The sequence below is a fragment of the Mycteria americana genome, chromosome 4, assembly GCF_035582795.1.
Source record: "Mycteria americana isolate JAX WOST 10 ecotype Jacksonville Zoo and Gardens chromosome 4, USCA_MyAme_1.0, whole genome shotgun sequence".
NCBI classification, from domain to species: domain Eukaryota; kingdom Metazoa; phylum Chordata; class Aves; order Ciconiiformes; family Ciconiidae; genus Mycteria; species Mycteria americana.
This window is the reverse complement of record NC_134368.1, coordinates 18,562,580-18,585,326: the sequence shown is the minus strand read 5'-3', so window position 1 is coordinate 18,585,326 and position 22,747 is coordinate 18,562,580. Positions and strand designations below refer to the sequence as shown.

The 22,747-nt window shown below is 38.4% G+C and overlaps 2 protein-coding genes across 2 annotated transcripts in view; one reads left to right on the top strand and one right to left on the bottom strand.

The window, feature by feature from the left end:
• The window catches only part of FAM184B (family with sequence similarity 184 member B), a 51,642-nt gene extending 31,475 nt beyond the window's left edge, over positions 1-20,167 (top strand). Inside the window, exons 4-11 of the mRNA XM_075499824.1 lie at positions 7,050-7,262; positions 8,523-8,676; positions 9,842-9,954; positions 10,378-10,562; positions 15,071-15,188; positions 15,369-15,473; positions 16,204-16,409; positions 17,909-20,167. Coding sequence (XP_075355939.1) covers positions 7,050-7,262; positions 8,523-8,676; positions 9,842-9,954; positions 10,378-10,562; positions 15,071-15,188; positions 15,369-15,473; positions 16,204-16,409; positions 17,909-17,999 — 1,185 coding nt within the window. The 3' untranslated portion in view covers positions 18,000-20,167. The remainder of the gene's footprint in view (positions 1-7,049; positions 7,263-8,522; positions 8,677-9,841; positions 9,955-10,377; positions 10,563-15,070; positions 15,189-15,368; positions 15,474-16,203; positions 16,410-17,908) is intronic.
• Positions 20,168-20,190: 23 nt separating this feature from the next.
• On the bottom strand, positions 20,191-22,721 carry MED28 (mediator complex subunit 28). The gene is made up of 4 exons (XM_075499823.1): positions 22,512-22,721; positions 22,348-22,414; positions 20,992-21,104; positions 20,191-20,535 (listed from the first exon to the last, which is right to left on the bottom strand). The coding sequence occupies exons 1-4, from the start codon at positions 22,671-22,673 to the stop codon at positions 20,338-20,340; spliced, it is 540 nt and encodes a 179-aa protein (XP_075355938.1). The 5' UTR covers positions 22,674-22,721; the 3' UTR covers positions 20,191-20,337.
• Positions 22,722-22,747: the final 26 nt, after the last annotated feature.

Genomic DNA, 22,747 nt, shown 5'->3' with positions numbered 1-22,747 from the left:
TTCTCCCATTCATGCTGTACTAGCTGTACCAGTTCTGAGTGCAGCATGGTCTTTTCCCTTTCATTTCTCCCGTAAAACAGATTTGTACATTCTGGTATCACAGTTGGATTCTGACATTCTATCCATTTCCCAGTCTTAGAAATACAGAATTTAAGGGTAGTTCTTAATGTTCTTGAAGTTCTGCGTAAATCCTGGTTTTAGGTTTCATTACACATTTCTGCCTGCCACCGTTTTCTACAGGTTCTTCTCTGAGAGATTTTCAGGTCAATCCAACCTGTGTTGACCTATGCAGAATGACTTCTTTGCACCTAATGCAAAACGTCAGTTCTCAGAAGTCAGTCATCTTTATTCTTTTCCAAATTCCCCTAAATGTACATATTTCTACAAAAATATCTTAGTCTATTCAAAGCTGAAAATTTACCATGATATTCTGACGTCCCTGGATAATGCCTGAAAGTTATACTGGTTTGAGGTGTGAAGGGAAGAGATAGAAGGGAGGAGTAGTGGCACACTGTCCGATCTCATAGTATTGTGTGTATGCATGCAGGTGGTCTCAAAGAAATCAAAAGGCTTATGACATGAAGCAATTATTGTTCAGGTTTAGTAGATGGAAAAAGTGAGGCAGTGAGTCATCAAGTTACTTTTCTTGAAGTCACAGATTCAGGACAGAAAAATATCTTAGAATCTAACAATGTCCCAAAAGGGAGGAAATGCTCCCTCTGAAGAGAATTTTTGCATTTTTCTTGGTACTCTCTAAGTTACTTTCTGAACCAATTGCTTGGCAGTATTGCCAGGGAAGTGAAGTAATTTCACCTTACAATACTTTCCTTCTACAAATATGTGAATATTCACAGCCAAGAAACCACCATTTACTATACAACATTATGTTTCACTGAGGGCATGATTCCCATCTGGGAACCTTTGCAATGGCTCAGCCCAGAGCTTCCGCCTCAAAGGTTAGGCAATGTGCTGTTACTAATCCAGTTCTAACCTGGATACAACTTCAGATCTAAAAATAGCTTCCTTGGCTGCATAAGGCACATTTTTGGTTGGGCTGACATAGCTATAACACTATGCAGAGTAGACAGAAACATGATAATTTCATCTCTCTGGGGATGCACTTCAAAGTGGCGGTATTTCTGTATTACTAAGATTTTTCTGGATAACGAAATCAGATTCACACCTGTTTGGTCCTTTGGAAGGAAGGATGTGAGATTCTGTGTGAGTTGAACGCTAATTCATTAGGAGTCGTCCAGTTCCTTGCTTTTGCACTACAGGATCTCTTCAACATGTGTTAAAGGGGCTATTCTGCAATTAGAAGGCACATAAAATGGAAGTGGAAGCACAGGCATCACCTTGTCATGATATATCTTTGAAAAATGCTAGCACAGCAATGCCAAAAGCCTTGATGGAGATGTAGGTACCACCAAACAGCAGCAGTAGAGATGTGCCTAGTGTGTTCACACCTGTCTCTCCAGTCAGGAATTGCTGGAGGCAATAAGTTTAAGAAGGCAGTTAAATGTGAACTTAACTGAAGTAACTGTGAAATAAGCCTAAAGACAACAGTAAAATATAGTTTCATTATTTTGTTGTTACTTCTTATACCATGTTACCATTTTGATGTAATAGCATCATAGTACAAGTAAAACCCTGTAGCATTTGGGTGCCTTATTTTAACTCTCTGAACAAATTCTCAATTGTGGTGACTCTTCTATAATACATCAAAAGGCAGTTTTAAGTCTTTTATATAAATTCATCCCCTAGCAATGCATTGAGAAACTTGGATCTTTCTACTTAAAAGATACAGGAAGTCAAAATATTCTCTCTGATTCCAACTTTAGATCTTGCCTTTGAGATTTCACACTTCTTACGTACAATAAATAAAAGAAGGGGAGAGCAGACATAAGATAGACTTCAAGTATTCATAGTGCTTGCAAAGACAGTGAATTAAAATAATCAAAGCAGAAGTCAAACAGGGGAGCCAACTGTGGTGGCATGCACAGCCTTATACTTGCCCAGTATTTTTGCCCATGGGCTATCAAAGTCTGAGAGGTACTTCTTCAAAAGAATCAAGCCATCCTTTCCAGGAGAAGGACAGTAATTATGGTTAGAAAAGAATGAAACTTGAAAGACTCTTGAAATATTTCAAAACTTACCTGTCATCTTTTAGTAATAGTTGATCATTTTTTCTTTACTTGGAAGACACTGGGAGGAAAAATCAGCTGTCATAAGAAAGGCCAAGTGCAAACATAACCCTGAAATTTGAAAAGAATTCAGCAGAGCCTAGAAAAATACTGTTGCCTAGAGTTTATACTGTGGATAGGTATGAGTTGCATCTTTAAGACCACTTTATGCAATTCTGGTGGATAAAAGTGAATGAATAATGGTATTAGAGGTACAGTTTTTTCAAGAGGTTTTGTTTTGCAGCAAGAAGACATTATAAAACAATGTTGCTGGTCTGTTAATAGTAAAAGGAGCCAAATAGATTCTGGACTGATGTGAGTTGGCATAGTTGCATTGGCTCAACCCATTTTACAAATTGAGGGTCTGGCTATCTGTTTTGAAGTAATGAAACACAATAAAATGCGTGGGCACTGCAGAATATTCCAGAGAAGGATTTGCACTGGTGGATTTGAAAGCCCTTTTAACTGAAAGACAGGAGGAGGAAACCTGATGGGATGGAAGTGTTTGTTTCTTAACCTCTCGTACATTAGAAGTAGCAGGATTAATGAGAAAGAGTGTGTTTGTATCCCTGATATATTTGTGTAGGTCTTTTTCCTTAAATCACTGAAAAATAATGTTTTTAGAAATACTTTGCCATCTGGTTTCTTACGACATTATGTTCTCTGTTGCTACCAATTTACTGCTTAGCCTATTTCTAGGTAGTATGATCTTATGTTTCATGCTAGTAGTGCTTTGAACCAATAATTGTCTATGAAGAGAGTCTGGAAGGTTAATAATGTTGTGACCACAGCTGAAGTTTATATACGCCTCTTTTCATCTTCCCCACCTAGATGAACATTTAATTTGCAAAAGAAATATTTTGCAAGCGACATTTTTCCTGTTTCCAATTTTTCTGTTAGAAAATACACAGCCTACTCTTCTGGCACATCTTTTTTACTCACTGGCTTACTTTCAGGAAGCCCAGAAAAAAAATGCATGCTTGAGTGTAGTAATGCTAATGCATATTACATCAGCTGATAGAGGGGACTGTACAGCATTAAGTGTTTCACATCAAAGGTTAGTTTTATAAGGAACTGCAGTACCTAAAAACTTCAATGTAGGAAAACATTGGCTTGAGTTCAATAGGCATTAAGACAAAGTAAATGTTTTACCTGTAACCAGAAGCCAAAGTGCCCATTTAGTTAAATCTTATGATTTACCACTTACTTATAAAAAAAAAAAAAAAAAAGAACAACAAAAATTACAGCAGCTCTGGAAACAAAGGTATGGTTGGCAAGTGGCTCTGGCATCTGCCTGTTCTCGGAGTGTATCCAGATAGATCCCATCACACAGACACATTAAAGACAATTAATGTTTTTCATTAAGAATAACATTTAGCAATTATTCTTCACTAGTTTTTTCAGACAGATAGTTTTCTTTGTGTTTAATTGGATGACACAAAGGAAAAAGCCAAGAAATGACTGGATGATTAGTTAACTTAAACTGACAGTCTGGGGCAGCTGAAGCTAGGTGCTCTTTCAAATTTGCTAACTCAAATCCATTTGGTTGGATAGCTTCAGTGAAATTCAAATGTACCATGTTTGTTTGAAATTGTTTAAGAAGTGGTAAAACTAATCTTTCATTTTCTGGCCCTTAAAAGAAAACAGAATAAAAAACGTGATTCACCAAACACTGGGTGAAGGAATGTTTGTTTTCTTCTTATCTACCAACCTAGTATTCCCATGATGTGTGGGAGACGTAGGCTTGTTTTTTTTTTTTCTTCTGTCAGCTTTCTCACCATTTAAAGAGTTCCCTTGTCACTGGGTTATAGGATAAAACAGGGTGAGCTACAGCGTGTCACCTGTTGCCACTTCTTCACTTGTATATTAAGTTGTCATTGGACAACCTAGGCCTTCATCACTTGGGTAAGTGTCCCAGTTACCTTCATATGCACACACATCTACTCTCTTGCTCTCTTGGTTTTTCTGTGCCTCCATGCTTCCTTTCTCTCTCTCACACACAAAGCAGAACCACCGCTCCCATCTCCCCTTCCCCCATGTTCTGTGAATAAAGCCATTTGTCTCCTTGCAAAGGATGAAATAATTTAAGTTTTAAAAACATTGAATTCAGTCTGGAGGAAATATTTTAATTTTTCATTTGATGTGTACATTCAAAAATGTTTCCTTTGGATTGATTTGACTAGAAGTTTTATTGATTGCTTAGTTTGGCCACCAAATAGGAGAAAGTCAACTGCCCATGCTGGTAGCTTTGCTAAAGAGTTTTTTAACAAGGTTCATCTCTCCTTGCAGACTTCTGTCATGTCTAAATCACAGATAGATGCTGTTGTAGATCTCAGAACATGTGAAACATCAGTGATGAACTGATGTAATAAACTAAACATTTACCCCATCTGGTAAAGGAAATCCACATTAATTATAATAATAGTATGGCCCTTTGTGAGCAAGCCATTGGAAGGGGTTCAGAGGGAAATTGAAGTACAAAATCAGTGGTGATCAGTACTGACTACCACCAATTAATTGGAGAAAAGGAACCTGACTTGTGGATTTGAAATGAAGGACAAACTCTATTTAAATGGAAGGAACACAGTATACTGACTTGTGTATAGGAACAGCAGTTCTGCAGCTGTAAACTTACTCGAAAATGGAACAGTAATTCTTTCTTGTACCTGCTTACAGAGGTACAGAAACCAGATTTAGTAAAGGAAGTTACGTAGTTCTCATGAGGCGTGTGTGTTCAAGTAACAGGTTTTGAGTTATCTCCACAGCACATGAAGGCCATGAATATTCATGTGTCACCTGAAGCATGCTTACATAGGCATAAATCATCTTCATCTGATATTCAGTGAATGCAAACTTTTACTCAAAGTTATAAACTACCAACAGACCAAATAGAGCAAGTTTTTACAATGTTTTCAGGCCCTTATTTAGTTGCTCTGTAGAAAAAACAATTAAAATAGGACAAATTGATCAAGTAGAAATAATTCTTTTAAAGCTGTGGGTGTCTCCAAAAAAAAAGGTTCACATTCATTTTTCTTCTTTAATATCAGGATTCCTTTCTGGGACATAAAGACTTGTATAAATTCTAGAGAGAAAGGAGCGGGTGCCAGGAAATGGTAAAAGCAGAAATCACTACTAGAATTGAAGACAAGTCAAGGTACAATGTAGTTGAAGGTTGTGGTCATAAAGTGGGAGTACAGAATGTCCTTTCTCCAAAAGGAGCTGAGACCCCGGGAACTGATACAAGCTCTGCGATTTGCAGCATTTTGAGCCTTCAGAGCACAGTTCTGTGCTGAGAACCTATGAGAATAGTAGAGGCTTAGAGGGTACTGGAATAAGGGCTGTGATCCATGTGGGAATGGAGAAGGGCCTCAAGAGAGGGAAAGGAGAGAACACATCCTTTGGAGGAGAGAAGCCAGCATGCTCAACCAATGTGAGAAAGAACAGAGCCATGAGCTAGCACGAGTACGTTTAGCCATCTTCGGAAAGGATTTCTATGATTTGGAGAGATCTGGCATAGCTCATTAGTATCTCCCTTTGGACAGTGCAATGCTGACTGTGGCCATGAAGTTAATGAGAACTAAGGGCATTGCACAGCATGTCTCCTTTCCTCTTATGTAACACAAAATATACCAGAAAGTGCTATGAGAATGCAACATGGAAGGATATAGACACCTTAGCCCACTTAGTAAATCTTCATCCAGCTTTTGTGGTGCTGCATCAGAAAGGACCACAAGTGTGCAGTTGAAGTTACAAGCAACTATTAAGCTAGCTAAAGCTACAGTGCTTCCTCAACTAACAAACTGTCTGCAGTATGCATGGAAAAAAGTGAAGGCAACACTGAAGAAGAGAAAAAAACCATATATTAGTGTAGAGGAAAGAATAGGATGGAGTCACAGGTTATAATCTGTATCATATCCAATTTGCAGGTGTGTGTAATGTTATTTGAATCATTTAAAGTCACATGAAATTCTAAGGAAGCCAACTTCTTCCTTTCATAGTTTGAATTCTGTTTCTCTAAGGCTGGAAAGTACAAGTATATAAAAATTGGAAAACAGACCATCCTCTTTCACGTGCTCCCAAAAAGAAAAGGCAAGAGACATAAAAGTTTTGCAGGAGGCATGGCAGAGCAAAAAAGCAGACTTGGAAGTCAGATACAGCAGCAAAAATGCTAATTGGCCTTACTAATTATGCATGATCCTTCTATGCAGAAGGCAGTTTTTCAGAATTTCACAGCTATGATGTTAGGAATGGCAAATTTAAGAAGGACAAATACAAATTTTTGCTGAAAGTTTAGAAAACCTACCAAATAGGAAAGAGAACAGGCTCCTTCCTTCCCCACCAAAAAAACCCCCACCAAGTTATTCTTATAAATGGGTATTTTTTTGTTACTTTATTGTCAGCCATTATAGACATGTCTACTGTATTTAGTAATTAAGCTAAGAGAGGGGAGAAAATAAAACAAATCTGAAGCATGATGTGCAGAATTCTTGTTTCCTTTGGTTCTAATCTACTGCTTTGTATAAATGGACTCTGCAGTGTTACATCTCAGGATGACAATAAGCACAGCCTTAGGCCTGCTTCCTGGTTTGTGCCGTAATTATTGTGCAAGTTGAACTATGGATGGTACATATGAGATGGAGACAATTTGAAATAAATAATTTAAGAAAAGTACTTAATGGGCAACAGACAGTATATGCAAAAGGGATGTCATTCTTCACTGAAAAAAAGGGTTCCTTGAATGAAACAAGCATCTTGCTATTTTTCATAGAGCAACACAAGTTTATAAAACGTACTCAAATGTATGTAATTCCTCTCCATTGTGAATGCAGCCATTAATCCTATCCTGCTGACTTACTTTTCTGGAAGGTGGCTCAGCTGAAGCAAATATTAGATCAACAAGCAAATAATTTCAAGGAGTCACTGCAGAAACATAATCTACAGTCCAACAAAGAAAAAGAGAAGCTTTTGCAGGATCTTCAAAACACTATTAAAGAAAACCAGAATGTTAAACTGCAGCTGGAGGCATCACATCAAAAAGTCTTAAAAATGTTGGAGAAAAGCAAAAATCAGGAACTAAAGGTCAGTTTACGACATACTAGTGTGAAAAAAATCGTATTTGTGGGATAAACCGTATTAGCTAGAGACAACTATCAAAACTCAGCTATCTCCAGTTATCTTAATGATGGGTTGCCATTGTTGCACGTAATGAATTATTCTGTCATTTTGAAACCTCATCATCTTCAGGTTGGGGGTTTTTTTTTAATTTTAACATTTTAACTTAGACCACAGTGTGAATGAAATAGTTTCATAAAATAATGTAGCCTACCCTCTACAGTTAGGCTGCAATGAATACAAGCTCCTCTAGCTGTGCTCTTGCTTCAGAAATACAAGGGAATTCCTAAGTGTATTATTAACAGGATTCAGTTTTATTCTTTTTCATCTATTATTAATTTATACATAAATACTTTAAAAGAAGTATAATAGACATGTATAATAATGTGTATTGCCTTAGAGACCTTCAAGAAATCAATTCTGTAAGTGGATAACCAAAGCTTTTAAAGGTTCACGTGGATTTATTTCAGTGACAGAATGTTAATGCAATATATTGAGGTTCTAAAGAATGTTGCTGTTTGAGAAAAAAAATCAGCTTAAAAAATCTACATGTCATTGTGACATGGAGCTCAGATGTCCCTGTTGATATCGCACACCTTAGGGAAAACCTGCTTATAAAACATATGTAGAAAAACCACCCTAAGTAGAATTTAATATCTTGTTTATATATTCAGAATAAAATCCCAGCTTTAACAAAACCAAGCTGAAGGCAGTAAGCTGGTAAAAATGAAACTGAGGACAGGAGTTTGCTTTCAGAGCCACTACAGAGCAACTGCTCCATCGTTTACAGTGTATCAGCAGCACTTCTAACAACAGTGGAAGTTTTAGCCAAGAACAATACAAGGAAAGATAGAAGCCTTTGTCTGACACACTGTGATAAGTACTGACATACAGGTCAAATCTGGGGAGCTTTGTATGTTGAATAATAAAACATATTTCTAATGCCAAATAGTGCAAAGATGTCAGTGTTATTTCATGATGTACAACAAATCTAATAGAATAGATGATATCTTGATAATTTCTCTTGTCCGTATTAGGTTTTATTTTTTAATTTCAGCTCATTTTTATTCTTGTGTTGATGATGTGTCATGTAAAGGTGGTGATGAAAATAAAAGTTCTACAATGAAAGACCAGATTCATCCTGGCATTACAAGTGAAACAACAAGGTGATAAATAGGCTCCAACTCCTTTGTTTTCGGGGGTGGGGGGGGGGGCTTTTGCTTACAGGAGGCAGAGGAACGTTTGAAAAAGGAATTTAATGAGACTTTCAAGATCCAACATCAGTCTCATAGGCTGGAGATACAAACCTTGGAAGAGAAAGCAAAGAAAGAATTACATGATGAACTCGAGCAGATACAGAAGCAGCAAACCCTGGTGCTAGGTATGATGTCTCATGTCGTGCACAGCTCCTACTGCTTGATTATATGCTGAGAAGCACTGACTTTCCTGCCATTCATTTTCTTTCTCATCTTCTGGGAACTCAGGCCTTTGTGAATCTCCTTTTCCATACCCTGCAATTTCAGCAATACAGACTTAATATTCTTGGTTAACCTAGCTTTCAACTGTCAGCAGCAGAATGTTGCTGGGAGAGTAGTCTGGTGTACAACATTAGAGTATGCATTATCAGGTATATTAAATTGGAATTTTGTAGTTAATGTATATGACTTTCCTCTTTTTTCTATGATGTGAAGAATTATTATATGTGGCTCAAGTCTGTTCTATTGAGTTCAGCAGTGGAGATCAGTTGCTCCATACGTATTGTTTAGTCAGTTTAGAAAGTTCCCTGAACTGTTCAGAACTAAACAGAACAGTGCATTAGGAGGACCTGTAATACCTCTGGGTTTGAACTCAGGTTATTAAAGCTCATCTATAAAAGTTTTTTTAATTAAAGAAAGAATAATTTGCAAGTACTTTAAGTACAAACTGGATTCTCTTGGGGTTTTTTTTTCAGTAATTCAAATTTGCTAGAAAGATTTGTTGCTCTTTAAAGTTTATAGGTTCAAAAGATAAATTCTGTTCTTCTTCAAGAAAAATTGTAGGGAGACAATAGAGAAAGAGAAAAACTGCTTTCTCCTTGTACTTGATCTATCCTGAAACTTGTACCCAATATACACAAAAGTTGCAGTATATGACAGATCTGCTTACATAAGTATTCTACTTCTCTAACACAACCAGAGCTTTCCTCAGTCTGCCTTATGGCCATCTATAAAACACCAGTGGACTTAACAGGGAAGCTCAGGGGTACTCCAGTAAAGTTCAAGGTTAGAAGAAGCAATTATAGTGATTTAGTCTGCAAAACAACTGCCACAGAATTACCTCTCTGATTCCGATGTTGAATCATTGCTATTGTAGCTCCAAATCTTCTTACTATTGCTTAGCTGAGTTACTACTGTAGTAATAGGAGGCCATTAAACTTAATGGTGAAGGAGTTGAGGAACAAAGCAAAATGTAATGTATTAATGTTTTCATCTACATTGTCTATATCTACCTTCCCCATCCAGCTGGCCTCTGACTGCCTTAATGATTGTCTGTCTGATTGTTACTAGGGTCTCTAAGGATGGAACTCTCTGAGCAACAGACATCATGCACTAATCTCAAGAAACAAATAGAGGATCTCCAAATGGAGCTGAAGAGTGTGAGGACACTGAAGAAGCAACAGGCAAGAATCCAGTTCCTACTTCATTGCCATGTTGTGTTTTGCGAAAGCAATAGTATCAAATTTCTCTCTCCAGAGATAATAGAAGTGTACAGAATCTCTTACAGAAATGGAATGGGTTTCCTTCCCTTATGTCACACTTTAAATGTTAGCATTGTTACCATCTTTTCCCTATGAGCAGGCTTTTTTCCATTTAAAGATCAGAATCTACAACACAAGTAAATGAATGAATGTTACAATGAAATAAATTTTATGGGGACTATAAAATATGTTCAGGAAGTTTTGATCACAGATTTTGTCTTGCACATAGAATTGCACATATAATTGAACAATCAGTTCACAAAAATTCAGTGCACACAATTCCAGTGAGCTCTTTGCGTTAAATAATTAGAGGCTGTGAATAACTAAATTTGGCCTTTTTCTTAGGAAGGAAGTAGCCAGAGCCAGATCAGATCTCTTCATGATGAACTGGAAAAATGTCAGAGTGAAATTTCCGAACTCAAGAAAGAGAATTTACTTTTGAAGGACACAATGGAGCTACTCAGTGCTGAGTTGGAGTCACAGAAGCAAGAAGCTACACAGCTTCAGGATAGGGAGAAACAGCACAGAAGGTTTGCCTTAAATTCACACTTCACAGTGCTACCTAGAGAGTCAATAATAATGCCAGCATGAGAGGTGTTCTAAATGTGATGAGTGTCAGAATCTCTCCTTTCTAAAGTACTAATTTTAGAGGTTAGGAGTTTTGCAAAAGCAGTAGTTCACTTCACATTTCTCTCCAGCCATAATACAAGCATTTGAACTAACTGTTCATTATATGTCACAGAGAAAAATGTCCAGTGTAGCCCCACAGGAGTGACCTGAGAGAATCTGCGTAACATCAGCCTTTGAAAGGCACTGGAAGACATAAACAAATCCCAAACTCCCCCAAGAGCTATTAAAAAAAAGTAGAAGTCTCTGAGAATAAATACCAGTTTTTTATATGTACTCTCTGTAGTTGAAACCAATGGGTTGTTAACTCTAAAGGGGACACTTGAGAATGCTGTATGTACTCTGTGAGACTCTGCTTTGGCTGTACCAGCCAGCTTTGCACTGAGGGATTAAGGGCAGTGATAGCAGATACTGACAGTGCCTCTGGGCTGGTGGAAGCCTGGAGCTGTAATATGCTGTCAGGGCATAGGAAGGGCAAGCTGACTTGTAGCGTTGGCTGTCTTTGTAGAAGGTGGACCGCATCTCTTAGCATAGCCACAGGCTCAGAGCGTGTGTTGCATTGCAGTAATAGCAGTCTTCCCATCTGTGTACAGAAAAAGCGCAGGACTTACCTTTTACATGGGAGACAAGACTGGGGTTCACTGTCCAGTGCATTTGTATGGCTGAGGAATCTTTTGAAATTTCTGGATGATCATACTTAACACATTCTCTTTGCAGAGAGATTGAGGGATCTGGTGCATGGGTACCTTTCAATTCATTTCTACAATGGTGTAGAATGTATGCCCCTAACTACTCAAGCTGTATATATAAAAGGATTTCTGAAGAGTATACCCTTAAAGGAATCTTTAAAATTATGTCCTATATAGTCTAAAGAAAAGCACTCAAGGGATATAGTGTCTCTCAGCAGACTGTCAGAGTGGCCAGAGTAATTCCGTTGCTATCTACCAGTCAGTAGATATTTAAAGAATGAGAAAGAAACTTTTTTTTTCCTTTGCACTCTTCGGAGAGTTACTTGAAAGTGACTTGCATTTCAAGCTTTTGAAGCAAGATCAACAGAAAGAATTGCAAACCAGAGAGTTTCATCAGTGCCCTCCAGCTACCTTGAAGGAATTTAGAGCCTCTGTTCATGAAGAGAAGAATTATTCACATGTCAGTAATGAGGTCGAAAAGGCCTCAAATGCTAAAGCTGCTGGGCTGGAGGATAATCTTTATGGGGGGTAGATGGTGCAGCTCTACTACAGTAAGTGTTTGAGAAGGAAGCATTAATGGAAATTATGTAAGGATAAATTCTTCCAATAACAGGAGGTAGAACCACCTGATTCAGGCTGCTCTGAAATTAACCCATGGAAGAACTGGAACATTAACTTGCAGCTCTTGTTTTGCTTTTGCAGGACCAATAATTTGGGTAGGGGAATGGTTAAATTGGTGAGCGCATATAAATAACAGCTATTTTACTGTTACTTTAGCAACGGTGACCTTGTCTTATGTTATATAGTTGTTTCTGATTTGAAAGCTGATAGTGGCTTGTTATTTGCATGTGCCAAATTTTTATAACCAATTATTTAAAATTACTTTTGCTACTGTTGCCAAGTAAGTGAAGCCAGTAATCTGCTTGAAGTAATCATTCCGATTTCCATTCTCTTGAACTGTGTGAATTCCACCTCCAGTACAGAAACCTTTTGCAAGGACTAGGATGAGAGCAGACAAAGAGGTTTTTTTATGGGAAGAGAGGAAAAGTCCCAAAATGGCTATTCTGAAGGACAGCTTTTATTCTGCCCCTGAAGATCCATTTCAGGGATTCTGCTCCCATTTTTACTCTTATTCTTCTGCTTCTTATTTTGTGCCAAATGCCAAATCAATCACTCCCATGGCTGTACTCTAATTTCAAGGGCAGAAACCTTTCATGGGCCTTTTGGCCTTTTCTGAAGCATTTCAGAAACAAGTGAAAGGGGCTTAGAAATACATTAAAAAGAAAAAAAAAAAGGTAAACTGAGTATCTTTTGTGAAAATTACAATTGTTAATCTCCTGAGTTTGACATCTCTATTTTAATCAGTAAACAACAGAACATGGGCTCTGCATTGAGTTAATGAGAAAGTTTCTCCAAGGTTTAACAAAACATAAGCAAACAAAAGGCAACAAACTAACAATGATTCTTCAGTAGATGTCTATTGGTTTTGGGGTTGGTATCAGAAAGCAATGGCTAGGCTTGAAAAAATGTTAGGCATTTTTTAGTTTTCAGTTGACGGTGTTAATCAAATAGCAGTATCTTTCAAAATATATTGTCTGTTAAAGACAAATGTTGTAGTTAAAGGCATTGTTATAATGTTTCTTACCTTCACTTTAAAAAAAATATATATTTTTAGGATGGTGGTAGGCAGCATTAAATGTTTCTGGTGCCATAATGGGATGAAATATAGCATCAGAGCCTCCTGTTAAAATCCCAGAGATTTAAAAATAATTTTGCTTAATACAAGTGAGTTCCTATGGTACTTTATTGTCATGTTTGACCATTAAGATTGATGTACAAACTAACTATAGACAGAACATCAATAGCATCATTATATAGAATAGACCGTCCGTTTCCTGAAGGCTGAAGGTCTCCAAATAATTTTCCTCTTCCTCAGCATTAGTGTGGTTCTGCTTCAGATTGCAACTGAAGTGTCAAAGTCAAATCAGTAAGCAGAAGCCCAGAGCTGCGCCCAATTAACTACCTATGTAGTCAATAAAAGACCTCAAAACTGCATGCTTTGATCAATGATAATAAACTAGTATTGAAATGTGAGAATTCAGACATATTTTAATACCAATGAAAGGCTACTGGTAGAAGACCTCAATATCAAGCATAAAAAAGAACTGGACATACTGAAACAAGATCACCGGAAGGAAATCGAAAACATATTATCTGATTTCAGCAGCACTCAGGCACATCTCCAAGCAAAGATTTTCTCCTTAGAAACTAAGTCATTTAAATAAACTCTGGCTCATATTGGCAATGAGTTCTGTTTGAAATTATTATTCTTAGGATGTATAATTTTTTTATTACTCATAGGTAGAATATTATAAATACTGAAATAGAAGTGTATAGGTATTTCCTTTGCAAACACAAGAAGACCCAGATACATTGCAATAAACTCTGAATATCGTTTAATGTAAAGCACTATACATAGAGTTTTACAATGCTAAATTAAAACCTGCACTTAGCATCTTGCAATTTTAAGAAGTGTAAAATCATCTTTGTCACAGATTATACCAGAGGCCTTGCTCCATGATCTTATACTTAATTTTGCTCAGCAGAGCAGCATCTTTGAGGTTAAGCTCTTGCTCATTCTCACTCCCTTGCAAATTTCCCAGGCCAGCCCCCACTAACTCATGTAAATAAATGCCCTTTGCAGCCCCCTGTGGAGTTAAGTAGTTCTGTGATGCTTCAGACTGTACAGGAGAGGCCCCTCAGAAATAATCCCTGTGATTATATATATCCCTTGTCCTCTTCTCTTATCCCAACTGTGCAGCATAGATCCAGAAGAGAGACCTACCTGCATGTAAGCAGGTCTCAGACCATTCAGATGTTAAGATTTATCTTTTCATCTCAATTCTGAGATACACTAAATTAAGAGTATAAGACTGGGGGGGGTGGGGTGTCCTCTCAAAAATGTTTACCTTCACCAAAAAAACCCCCACCAAATGGTGGTTTGTATTCTGCAATACATTTCTCAGTATGTCAGTGAACTTCATAGCACTCAGTTTCTCCAGCAGCAAAATTAATGAACTTGGCCGATGAAATAATGACTTGTTTTCTCATGGGTCAATCAAATGTATGTTTCCACACCATCTCTAAGAAGGCGTAAGTTCTCATTTGAATCTTTTCCCCTTGTTAAGGTGTTTAAAGAGCTGAACTCACACTACAGGTTTTGACTTAGAGGATTCACTAAAGCAGCATGTATATCCAAGCCTCTCTTTTCACGAAAGTTATAGGAATTGAGTATTTCTGAGGCCTCTATCAAATATGGTTGGAATTAGCCTGTGGATTCTAAAGTTATTGGGTCAGAAAAGAGAACAAAAAGATGAATACAGTCATGCATAGATACTGTGACACAGATTTTTTTTCTTTAGGAAACTAGACTAGCAATGTGATGTGCAAGCTTGTTAGTATTTTACACCAGGGGCTGGATTTTACACTGGACAGGTGTTGTGGGTCAACCCTGGTGGCAATTTGTTTTGGAACTCCACAACATTCTATACTTATATGTAATCCATGTACAGATGTCCATTTTTTAAAAAATGCTGTTTTATCAGAAAGGCCTGACTATGTCCCTGTATTTTAGGCTTGGAATTTAGGGCAGAGTACAGCCCAGATATCTCTTGAACCTGGTCTGAGGAAGTTTTTTCTGGTCTGCATTTTCTTTGGTACAGACTTAAAGAATTAGAAGAAAAGTCAAGAAAGTGGGAGTCTGTATCAGGAGATACACACCTTATAAGCTGTCTGCAAGACAAATTAAGTGAGAGAGAAGAGATTATCAAGCAGCTGGCGGTAAGATTTCCTTTTACATCTACATATATATTTTGGAAACTGTTGGAAGGCTCTATTCAGTGTTTCACACATTGCTTCAGACTGATTCTTTCTGTTCTGGAATACTTTGACAAATACATGTTTCCATACGAACTTCCAACAAATACATGTTTCCATACACATAACTTTCTTTCCCCTCAGGAAGGAAGAAAATTTCAGCATTCACTTGTAGCCAACACTGAATCTTACAGGAATCGATCATTTTCTTTCAACCCTAATACAGGATGCTTGACACCTTCCATGAAGGTAAGATGGGCAATGCAATTAAAATCACAAATCATGATGTTTTATTGCTATTTGAATCATACAGATGATCAGGACATAAACGGTCCTATTAATTTTTTATGGTAATGTTATTCAGTAGAATTCTTTCCAGTAAGCCAACCTACAGTCAGGTGCTGAGTATAACATAAATTCAGTAGAAGTATATATGCACATAGATACAGATGTTTAAGCAAATATAAAACACTAGAACACCAAAGATGGCAGTCTTTCACTGGGATAAGCAGAGCCATTGCTTGCAGATTTGGGAGCTGCTTGCAGATTTAGGAATTGCTATTTGGGATATTGCATGTATCAAGGAAAATTATGAATTGTGTTTGGGCTGCTCAGGATTTGCCCTTTGTCATTCCAGCCCCTCTGTATGATACTGTCTGTAAATAGTCATGGGAGGAAAGGAGGTCAAGTTGGCAGAAAGCACCTAACTGAGTGCACCTAACAGCAATACTGCAAAGCTATTGGCTTTGATGTATCTAAAACCTCAAGGTCAAATACACAAGCTGTTTTAATTGGACTACCTAATCCACGGATCCTCACAGCATACCCTGAGAATTTTAAATGCCTATAGAAAAAGATGGGAATCTTCATTTTTGGGTGCTCCTCACAAGATATCTAGGAATGAGGTATTGTTGAGGTTTTATAGTATAAAGAGTGAAAACAATGTGTGTGTAATGAAGTTTTCTGTTATAATAAAAAGCAGCAGAAGAAAACGGTTGAGGTGCCCAGTCGTGTTGTCAGTGTTCCGAATTTAGCTTCCTACGCAAAGAGCTTTTTGAGCTGTGACTTGAAATCAAAAAGAAGTGCTCCTCAAATAATAAAATCTACAAGCTTAGACCGGAGTCCTGGCTGCCTCAGGGTGGGCTCTCCATCAGCACAGTCCTCAGACAGCAGTGCTGCCACAAGGTATTTGTCCATTTTGCAGTGACTTGTAAGATGATAAATGAATTGGTATTCAGAATCTTGTAGGCACTCAAACATTAGACATTTGGAAATAAACAATGATGTAAGGTTCCTGCCGTGCAGTGAACTCCTTGTGTTCAATTCTCTGCAGATAGACCCAGAACTTTACTGCAGAAGTAGGCTATAATCACTGCCCAGCAGAGCTTATGATTGCAACCCCTCCTGGTACAAAAAAAAAGAGAGGAGTTGTAAGTGTTTAACTAAGAATGTAGTTAATAGTGAACATGGCTGTTTAAAACTTTGGACATGTATCAGTGGTTCTGTTAAGGATGTGTTTTCCTTCTTACCTTTGTTTCCTCACTTTGCACTTGGTAGATGTAGATGGCATATTTTTATTTTAGGAGATATTTGAATGAATCTAGGCTAATCATTTGGCAAAGAGTTTAGAGACTTAAAAATTGATTAGCAGATACTTAACTAAAAATTTCTTAGTTTGATGCTTTTCTCTGAAAAGCTTGAATTTTCCTTCAAATTTATGAGTTATTATTTAAATGATGTTTAGTGTTTTATAAACATGACTGAACTATCTCTTCAAGAAAGAGTTAAAAATTTTTGTAGTTAACATGATACAGTTATAAATATTAAAAAAACACCCTACGACTACACTTCAGGGCAAAAGCCAGCCTTCTCACCTATCTCCTAGTGGAGGTTAGTTATCCTGTAAATTGTGTGTTTACAGAGTTCTTTCCTTGAAGGCAGATGGTACTGACTGCTGCCAAAGACAATAACCCGGGACACAGGCTTGGATCCAGTTTGGCAATTCCTACATCTTAAAGATAAAAGCATTCTGTGTCATGCCAGATGACTGCCAAGGCAAATCAGATTTGTATTTTAAAGTGAAACGTACAGGGAGACTGAGGGTAGCTTGGCTGCTACTTACTTACTCTTTTAAATCAATGATTCATAAGTGAAGTCATATTTGCTACTATAAGCTAACCAAAATTCATATAAATGTTAAAAAAGCATCCTGAATGCTGCAAAATCAGGGACTATGTAATAGGATTGATTATAAAAGCCAATTAATATTCAGATAAATCTTTCCGTTCCAAATAAAACTTTTACCCAACATTTTTAATGCGTAAATTGTATTTCATATTTTTAAGAGTGAATTGCAGCTGCCATTTTCTGATTTTCAAGACTTCACATTCTTGAAGCATCCTTTTTTTTATATTTTGAGATGTTACGTCAAGAATTATGTTCAAACACTTCTCCATAGCTGTTTAGCTCTCCTTCACGCTTTCCTTTGTGTTACTACCAATGCTGTTAGCCCAGTTACCTGGCTAGCACAGATCCCACTAGAAATTGTAGCTGGCACCTTTTGGCCTCATCCAGTTCATGTGAGCACAGATCCATTCATAGGGTCATGAGTTTTTCCAGGAAAAAAGTATTAAATATTGGTAAGATTGTAAGCAAGTGATGCTAATGCTTATTTGTTTGCACAGGACACATGGCAATGAACCACCACAAACCAAAGATGACCAAAACCAAGACCCTCAGCATCAAGAATGGTTTACTAAATACTTTTCATTTTAAAGCAAACTATTTCTATACTTCTCAGAATTACTAGAATAGCTCTTCCTGTTTTCTTTTAGGGAATGATAATCCAATGTATGATTTAGAAAAAAAATAAAGATGTAATTTCCAAGTAAATAATTAGGAACAACTGCACTCTCTTATGTCTAATTACTATGGAGTTACAGGCATGGCTTTCAGAAAAATGCATTTTTTTAACAACCTCTGTAAAAAATGAAGAAAAAGTAAAATTCTGGATACTGTTATGTGAAGAGACTTTTTAATCAAGAGACTGTACCACTCCACAATTACATTAAATATGCAGTTTGGTCCTGTCAATCTGGCTCCAGCTGAAAAAAGATCGTACTTCTGTAGGTGATTCTGTAGGTTTACACCTTTGCTTCATCAGCTGTTTAAAGTAATTTCCACATATAATAATGTAAATTTTTAAGTTTTTAATAGGTTTTTCTTAAACTTATTTTAAGCTATACAGCATGCGGTATACCTCCAAGAATAGCATGTTTATAGCAGGCTGGTTTAGAAATACTTTCTGGTTTGCTTAATAAACTGTTTTGTATAGTCAGCACTGCAATATAATACTCCTGTTGCACTTCAATACATGTAACAGCCTGATAAATTAGGATAATATGTAAGTATGAACATTAAAACTTGCTTGTAAATCATCCATTTCTATGTTTTGCAAAATAGTGCTATGTTATGCTTAAGTGCGAGTCAGACTGATACGCTCAGAGTTCCAGATTTATGGGAACTGCATACTCGTACACTTTATCTCAATATTGTTCTTATGCCCACCTAAACGCAAAGTGGGCGAATGACTACATTTATCAGATCATGCTAGCTAACTCCTTACTGGGAGGAAAGACACCCATGAAGAAATTAACCCTCAAGTAATTCATCAACAAATGTGAAAGGCAGGGAATTGTGCAACCAGCAGCCTAGTGTTTAAGATCGGATAGTTTATCTTCAACTCCTGTACGATTTGAATCCCCATTTAATTTCAACCAGCAGGGCCCAGCTTCGTAACAAATGTTACGTATATGAAGAGGCATACCTCCAGCCTAACCTCTTCTTATATCAAACAGCCAGCAAGAACTGTACCAACAGATGCATGCACTTACTACAACACAGCCACTGCACCTCACCTGTGGTAACAAGGTGGCAGAAGGGGCAGAATGCTTCTACAGGCCAGTACTTTCATCCTAGCTGTCTAGTATTTTTTCCAAGATGAACTGCTTGGTTTGGAAGGAGACTTTGGCATCAGATTTGGCAAAAAGACACTTTTTATACATGTAATCAAGAAGGGGGTAAAATGATGTACAGTAAGTAACACTGAGGAGTGCCTTGGTATCTGTGAGCGGATCAGAGATGTATAAGGCTGGTTTTCATTAAGAGTTTTCATCCGCTCTGCCCCAAAAACTTTTAAAGCACACTAGAAAGTTCAATACACAATTACTAATTCTAATTTCCAGGGTTACAATATTCTAACTCTGTCCCCAAAAAGGTGTCCCAAGAAAGTGGCTTTCCTGGCTACATGGATGAATTAAGCTTGTTTCCTAGCAATACAGACACAGGACTCCTTTGCTATTTCTAATTCTGAAATCTTTTTTGGCTACATTTAGATTACTAAATACTTGCACCCCAGCTGAAGCTAATTCTGTAGACTGGACAGTGCTGATGACCCAACATACATAATGAGTGGTCTTTATTTTGGGGGTAGGTATTTTGGACCGTCTCTACACTAGCCTGACAGACAGAACACCAGTAACATTGGGCCTGCATTACATACCCCCAGGGTGCCTTTTGCACTTTCATTTCATCCTGTAAGAATCAAATTTGTATATCCCGAGACCTCTTCATGAGGTGAGCAAAAGTCAAGTGGAGATGGACAATTCACTTCAAAAAAAGTACTCCTGATCTGACCTAGATATAGACAATTCTAAGGGTGCTTCTACAGTGGTATTTAAGGACAGTTATGGGATCACAAAACATTTAAATCTTCCAGTAAAACCAAACAGTAATCTTTGCAAGTATTTTCATCATACCAGCAAAGATATAGTTAGGGGAAAGCTAGGGCCACCCTTTGTAGAAGGAACAGGATGCATTCTGGAAAACATACTTCTGCCAGAAAGCATCCTGAATAGCAACTCTGCATATTTTCCATTGAAATATAAAACCAATCCACATTTTTGCAAAAAAAAAAAAAAAATCATTTATTTCGCTTCATTGTCTTAACTATTTATATTTGTAGTACAAATTACATTATACAAAAAGCATACAAAGTAAAACTAACACCACTGCTTTGCATTGTTGAAAATATTCAGATATGTAAAATGAAATATCACGTTTGCTTCATTGGAGCAGGAATATTAGCAGATGCTTGTTCTAGGTAAGCTAATGGACCTTGAGGCATTTCTGCAGGCTTTTTGTGCTGTACACTGATATCTTCCAGAACCTGTTGCCAGTGTCGCAGTTTACCCAAATGTTTCTGAATTAATGCTTCTTTTCTCTGCAATTCATTTCTTAATTCTGAAACATCCTATGGGTGAAAAAATGTGTATAAGTAAATAGACAGTATTCATAAGAATAACCACCTCACATAAAGAGCATGTAATTTGTTTAGCTTGAGTTTTCAAGCTGATCTTATAGGGATTCTACTAATGGAGAAGTGTCTAATGAAACAGAGGAAAAGCACTGTGAAGGCACTAGTTCTGTTCCCCTAGGTCTCATATTTCAGAGATCACTACTTCCAGCAAAATCTGACTAGTTTGTTCCTTCCAGTGAAACTATCATCTGTTTTACAATACTCCACAGCGCAGCAGGCGTCCAGCTTCTCCAGGTTCACGGTGAAAGCTATGTTAGCAGTCAAGTTCTACCAACTTAAGATACAGCACCATGTTGAGAAACCCAAAATTAATGTGAACAAGGTGATTAACTGTAGTGGTACACAGCTTATCTGATCTAGCACAACACAGGTAAATTAATTTGAACATACCTCTTTAATTACTTGCTCTGGTTTCTGGACTGATAGTTGCAGTCTTTTTTGTAGAAAAAAGCATTCAGTTTGTCTTGCAACATCCAGAAACTTCTGGATGCACTGATCAACACCTAAACATAAAATAACAAACCAGAAAGAACAGATTCCAAAAAAGAAGTTGTCACACTGATACGGGTAGTTGTCTGCATACTATTAAAAACACTTTTCACAGTACTTTCTAGAAAGAAAATCTTCAGGTTTACTAAAATGACGTATTTATAAAACCAGGATGTGCACTAAGTCTCTGTGTAAAATGTTGCTTTGCAAACTTTCAAAACTTTTTAAAGGTGCAAGACAACAACTCTTTTTCCCAAGTTTTATTACATTTTTGACAATGACAAAGAGTGATAAAGTGATTTGTGGAACTTGGTTGAATAAAGAAAACATTTCACTGCACGCCCAAGCAACAAACTCAGTGTAAGGTTCTAAAATACGGGCATATTTAGGAGAATAGTCTGCCTTCATATATTATGCACTACTGTTTTGATAATAAAAGGTGTCCCATTCCAGCATATGAATATGACCCAATAGCCAGAAAGGAGTTTTCAAAAGCAGTTATGCTGTTTTTGAAATGCTGCTTGAGAGTCAGGCTTCGAAAATTTTTCAGCGAAAAATACACTTTAAATAGTAGTCAAGGGCCGTTTTTTAACTTCCTCTTTATACCAGTTCAGTATTAATTATGCCTCCCACAGAGGCACCTGCCACACAAGTCTTAAAGCATTGCTACTAAGCAATCTAGGCTTTCCTTCCCCACCTTTTATTACTACTTCATGATGTGTCACATCAGCTTCCTAGTTTTTGAGCCACATATTTCATTGCATGTTAATACAATCCCACACAAGCCCAGGAGCCAGCTGGCACTCAGACTCCTCCACAAGACCCCGATCATTCCCGGGTGGGTTTTTCCGTGTGAGCCTCCCACTGCTGTGAACAGCGTTCCACCTGGGAAGGGGTGAACAAGCCTGAGTTATACCCAAGCCACCGTTTGAAGATCCTGAAATAGTTTTTAAACCTCTCTTGGCCTCAAATGACAAGCCATGTACACCCCCGGCGAAGCCCAAATACACCTGCAAAACTTCACAAGAAGTTTTAGGGGAAGCTGGCCATGGATTTGCAACCCCCACCGTACCCCTCAGTATTTCAGGCCTGCAGAATAAAACCTCGAGTTGTCCAGGGCTTTTGTGAAGCCGAGCCGAGCTGCAGCACCTCGGCAGCGCCCGAAACCCGCCGAGGGGTCAGCCCGGACCAGCGGGCGTGAGGCGGGGAGCGCTGGGCACGGCAGCGACGCCCCCCCTCCACCCCCCTGGGCCTCACCGGTGCGGATCTCCTCCTGGTCCGTGCCGTTCACGTAGTCCTGGCTCACCAGCGAGGCGAAGCAGGCCTGCGAGAGAGGGAAGCGCGGAAGTAGGAGGGTCGCGGGGGGCCGGCGCCGTGAGGGCAGCGCCCGCCCGCGGCCACCCCCACCCCGGCCCACACACCTCGAAGGACGCTTCCAGCTCGTCCACGAGCGTGTTGTTGGGATTGCGCAGCCCCGTCGGAGGCGGGATGAGGCCGGCCGGGCCGGGCCCGCCGGGAGGGCCCGGCGGCGGCGGCGGCCCCGGGGGCTGGTTGGCGAACATGCCGCTCAGCGCGCCCGCCATGGCTGGCCGCGGCCGGCTGACCGACGGCCGCGCATGCGCCGAGGGGCGGGAGCCGAAGGCGGGCCCAGGCACTG

Coding starts and splice junctions, on each gene's coding strand:
- MED28 (XM_075499823.1), bottom strand. CDS start 22,673: ATGGCGGGCGCGCTGAGCGGCATGTTCGCCAACCAGCCCCCGGGGCCG. Junction 21,105..22,347: donor CCAGGAGGAGATCCGCACCG/GTGAGGCCCAGG, acceptor TTTTATGTTTAG/GTGTTGATCAGTGCATCCAG. Junction 20,536..20,991: donor CAGAGCAAGTAATTAAAGAG/GTATGTTCAAAT, acceptor TTTCACCCATAG/GATGTTTCAGAATTAAGAAA.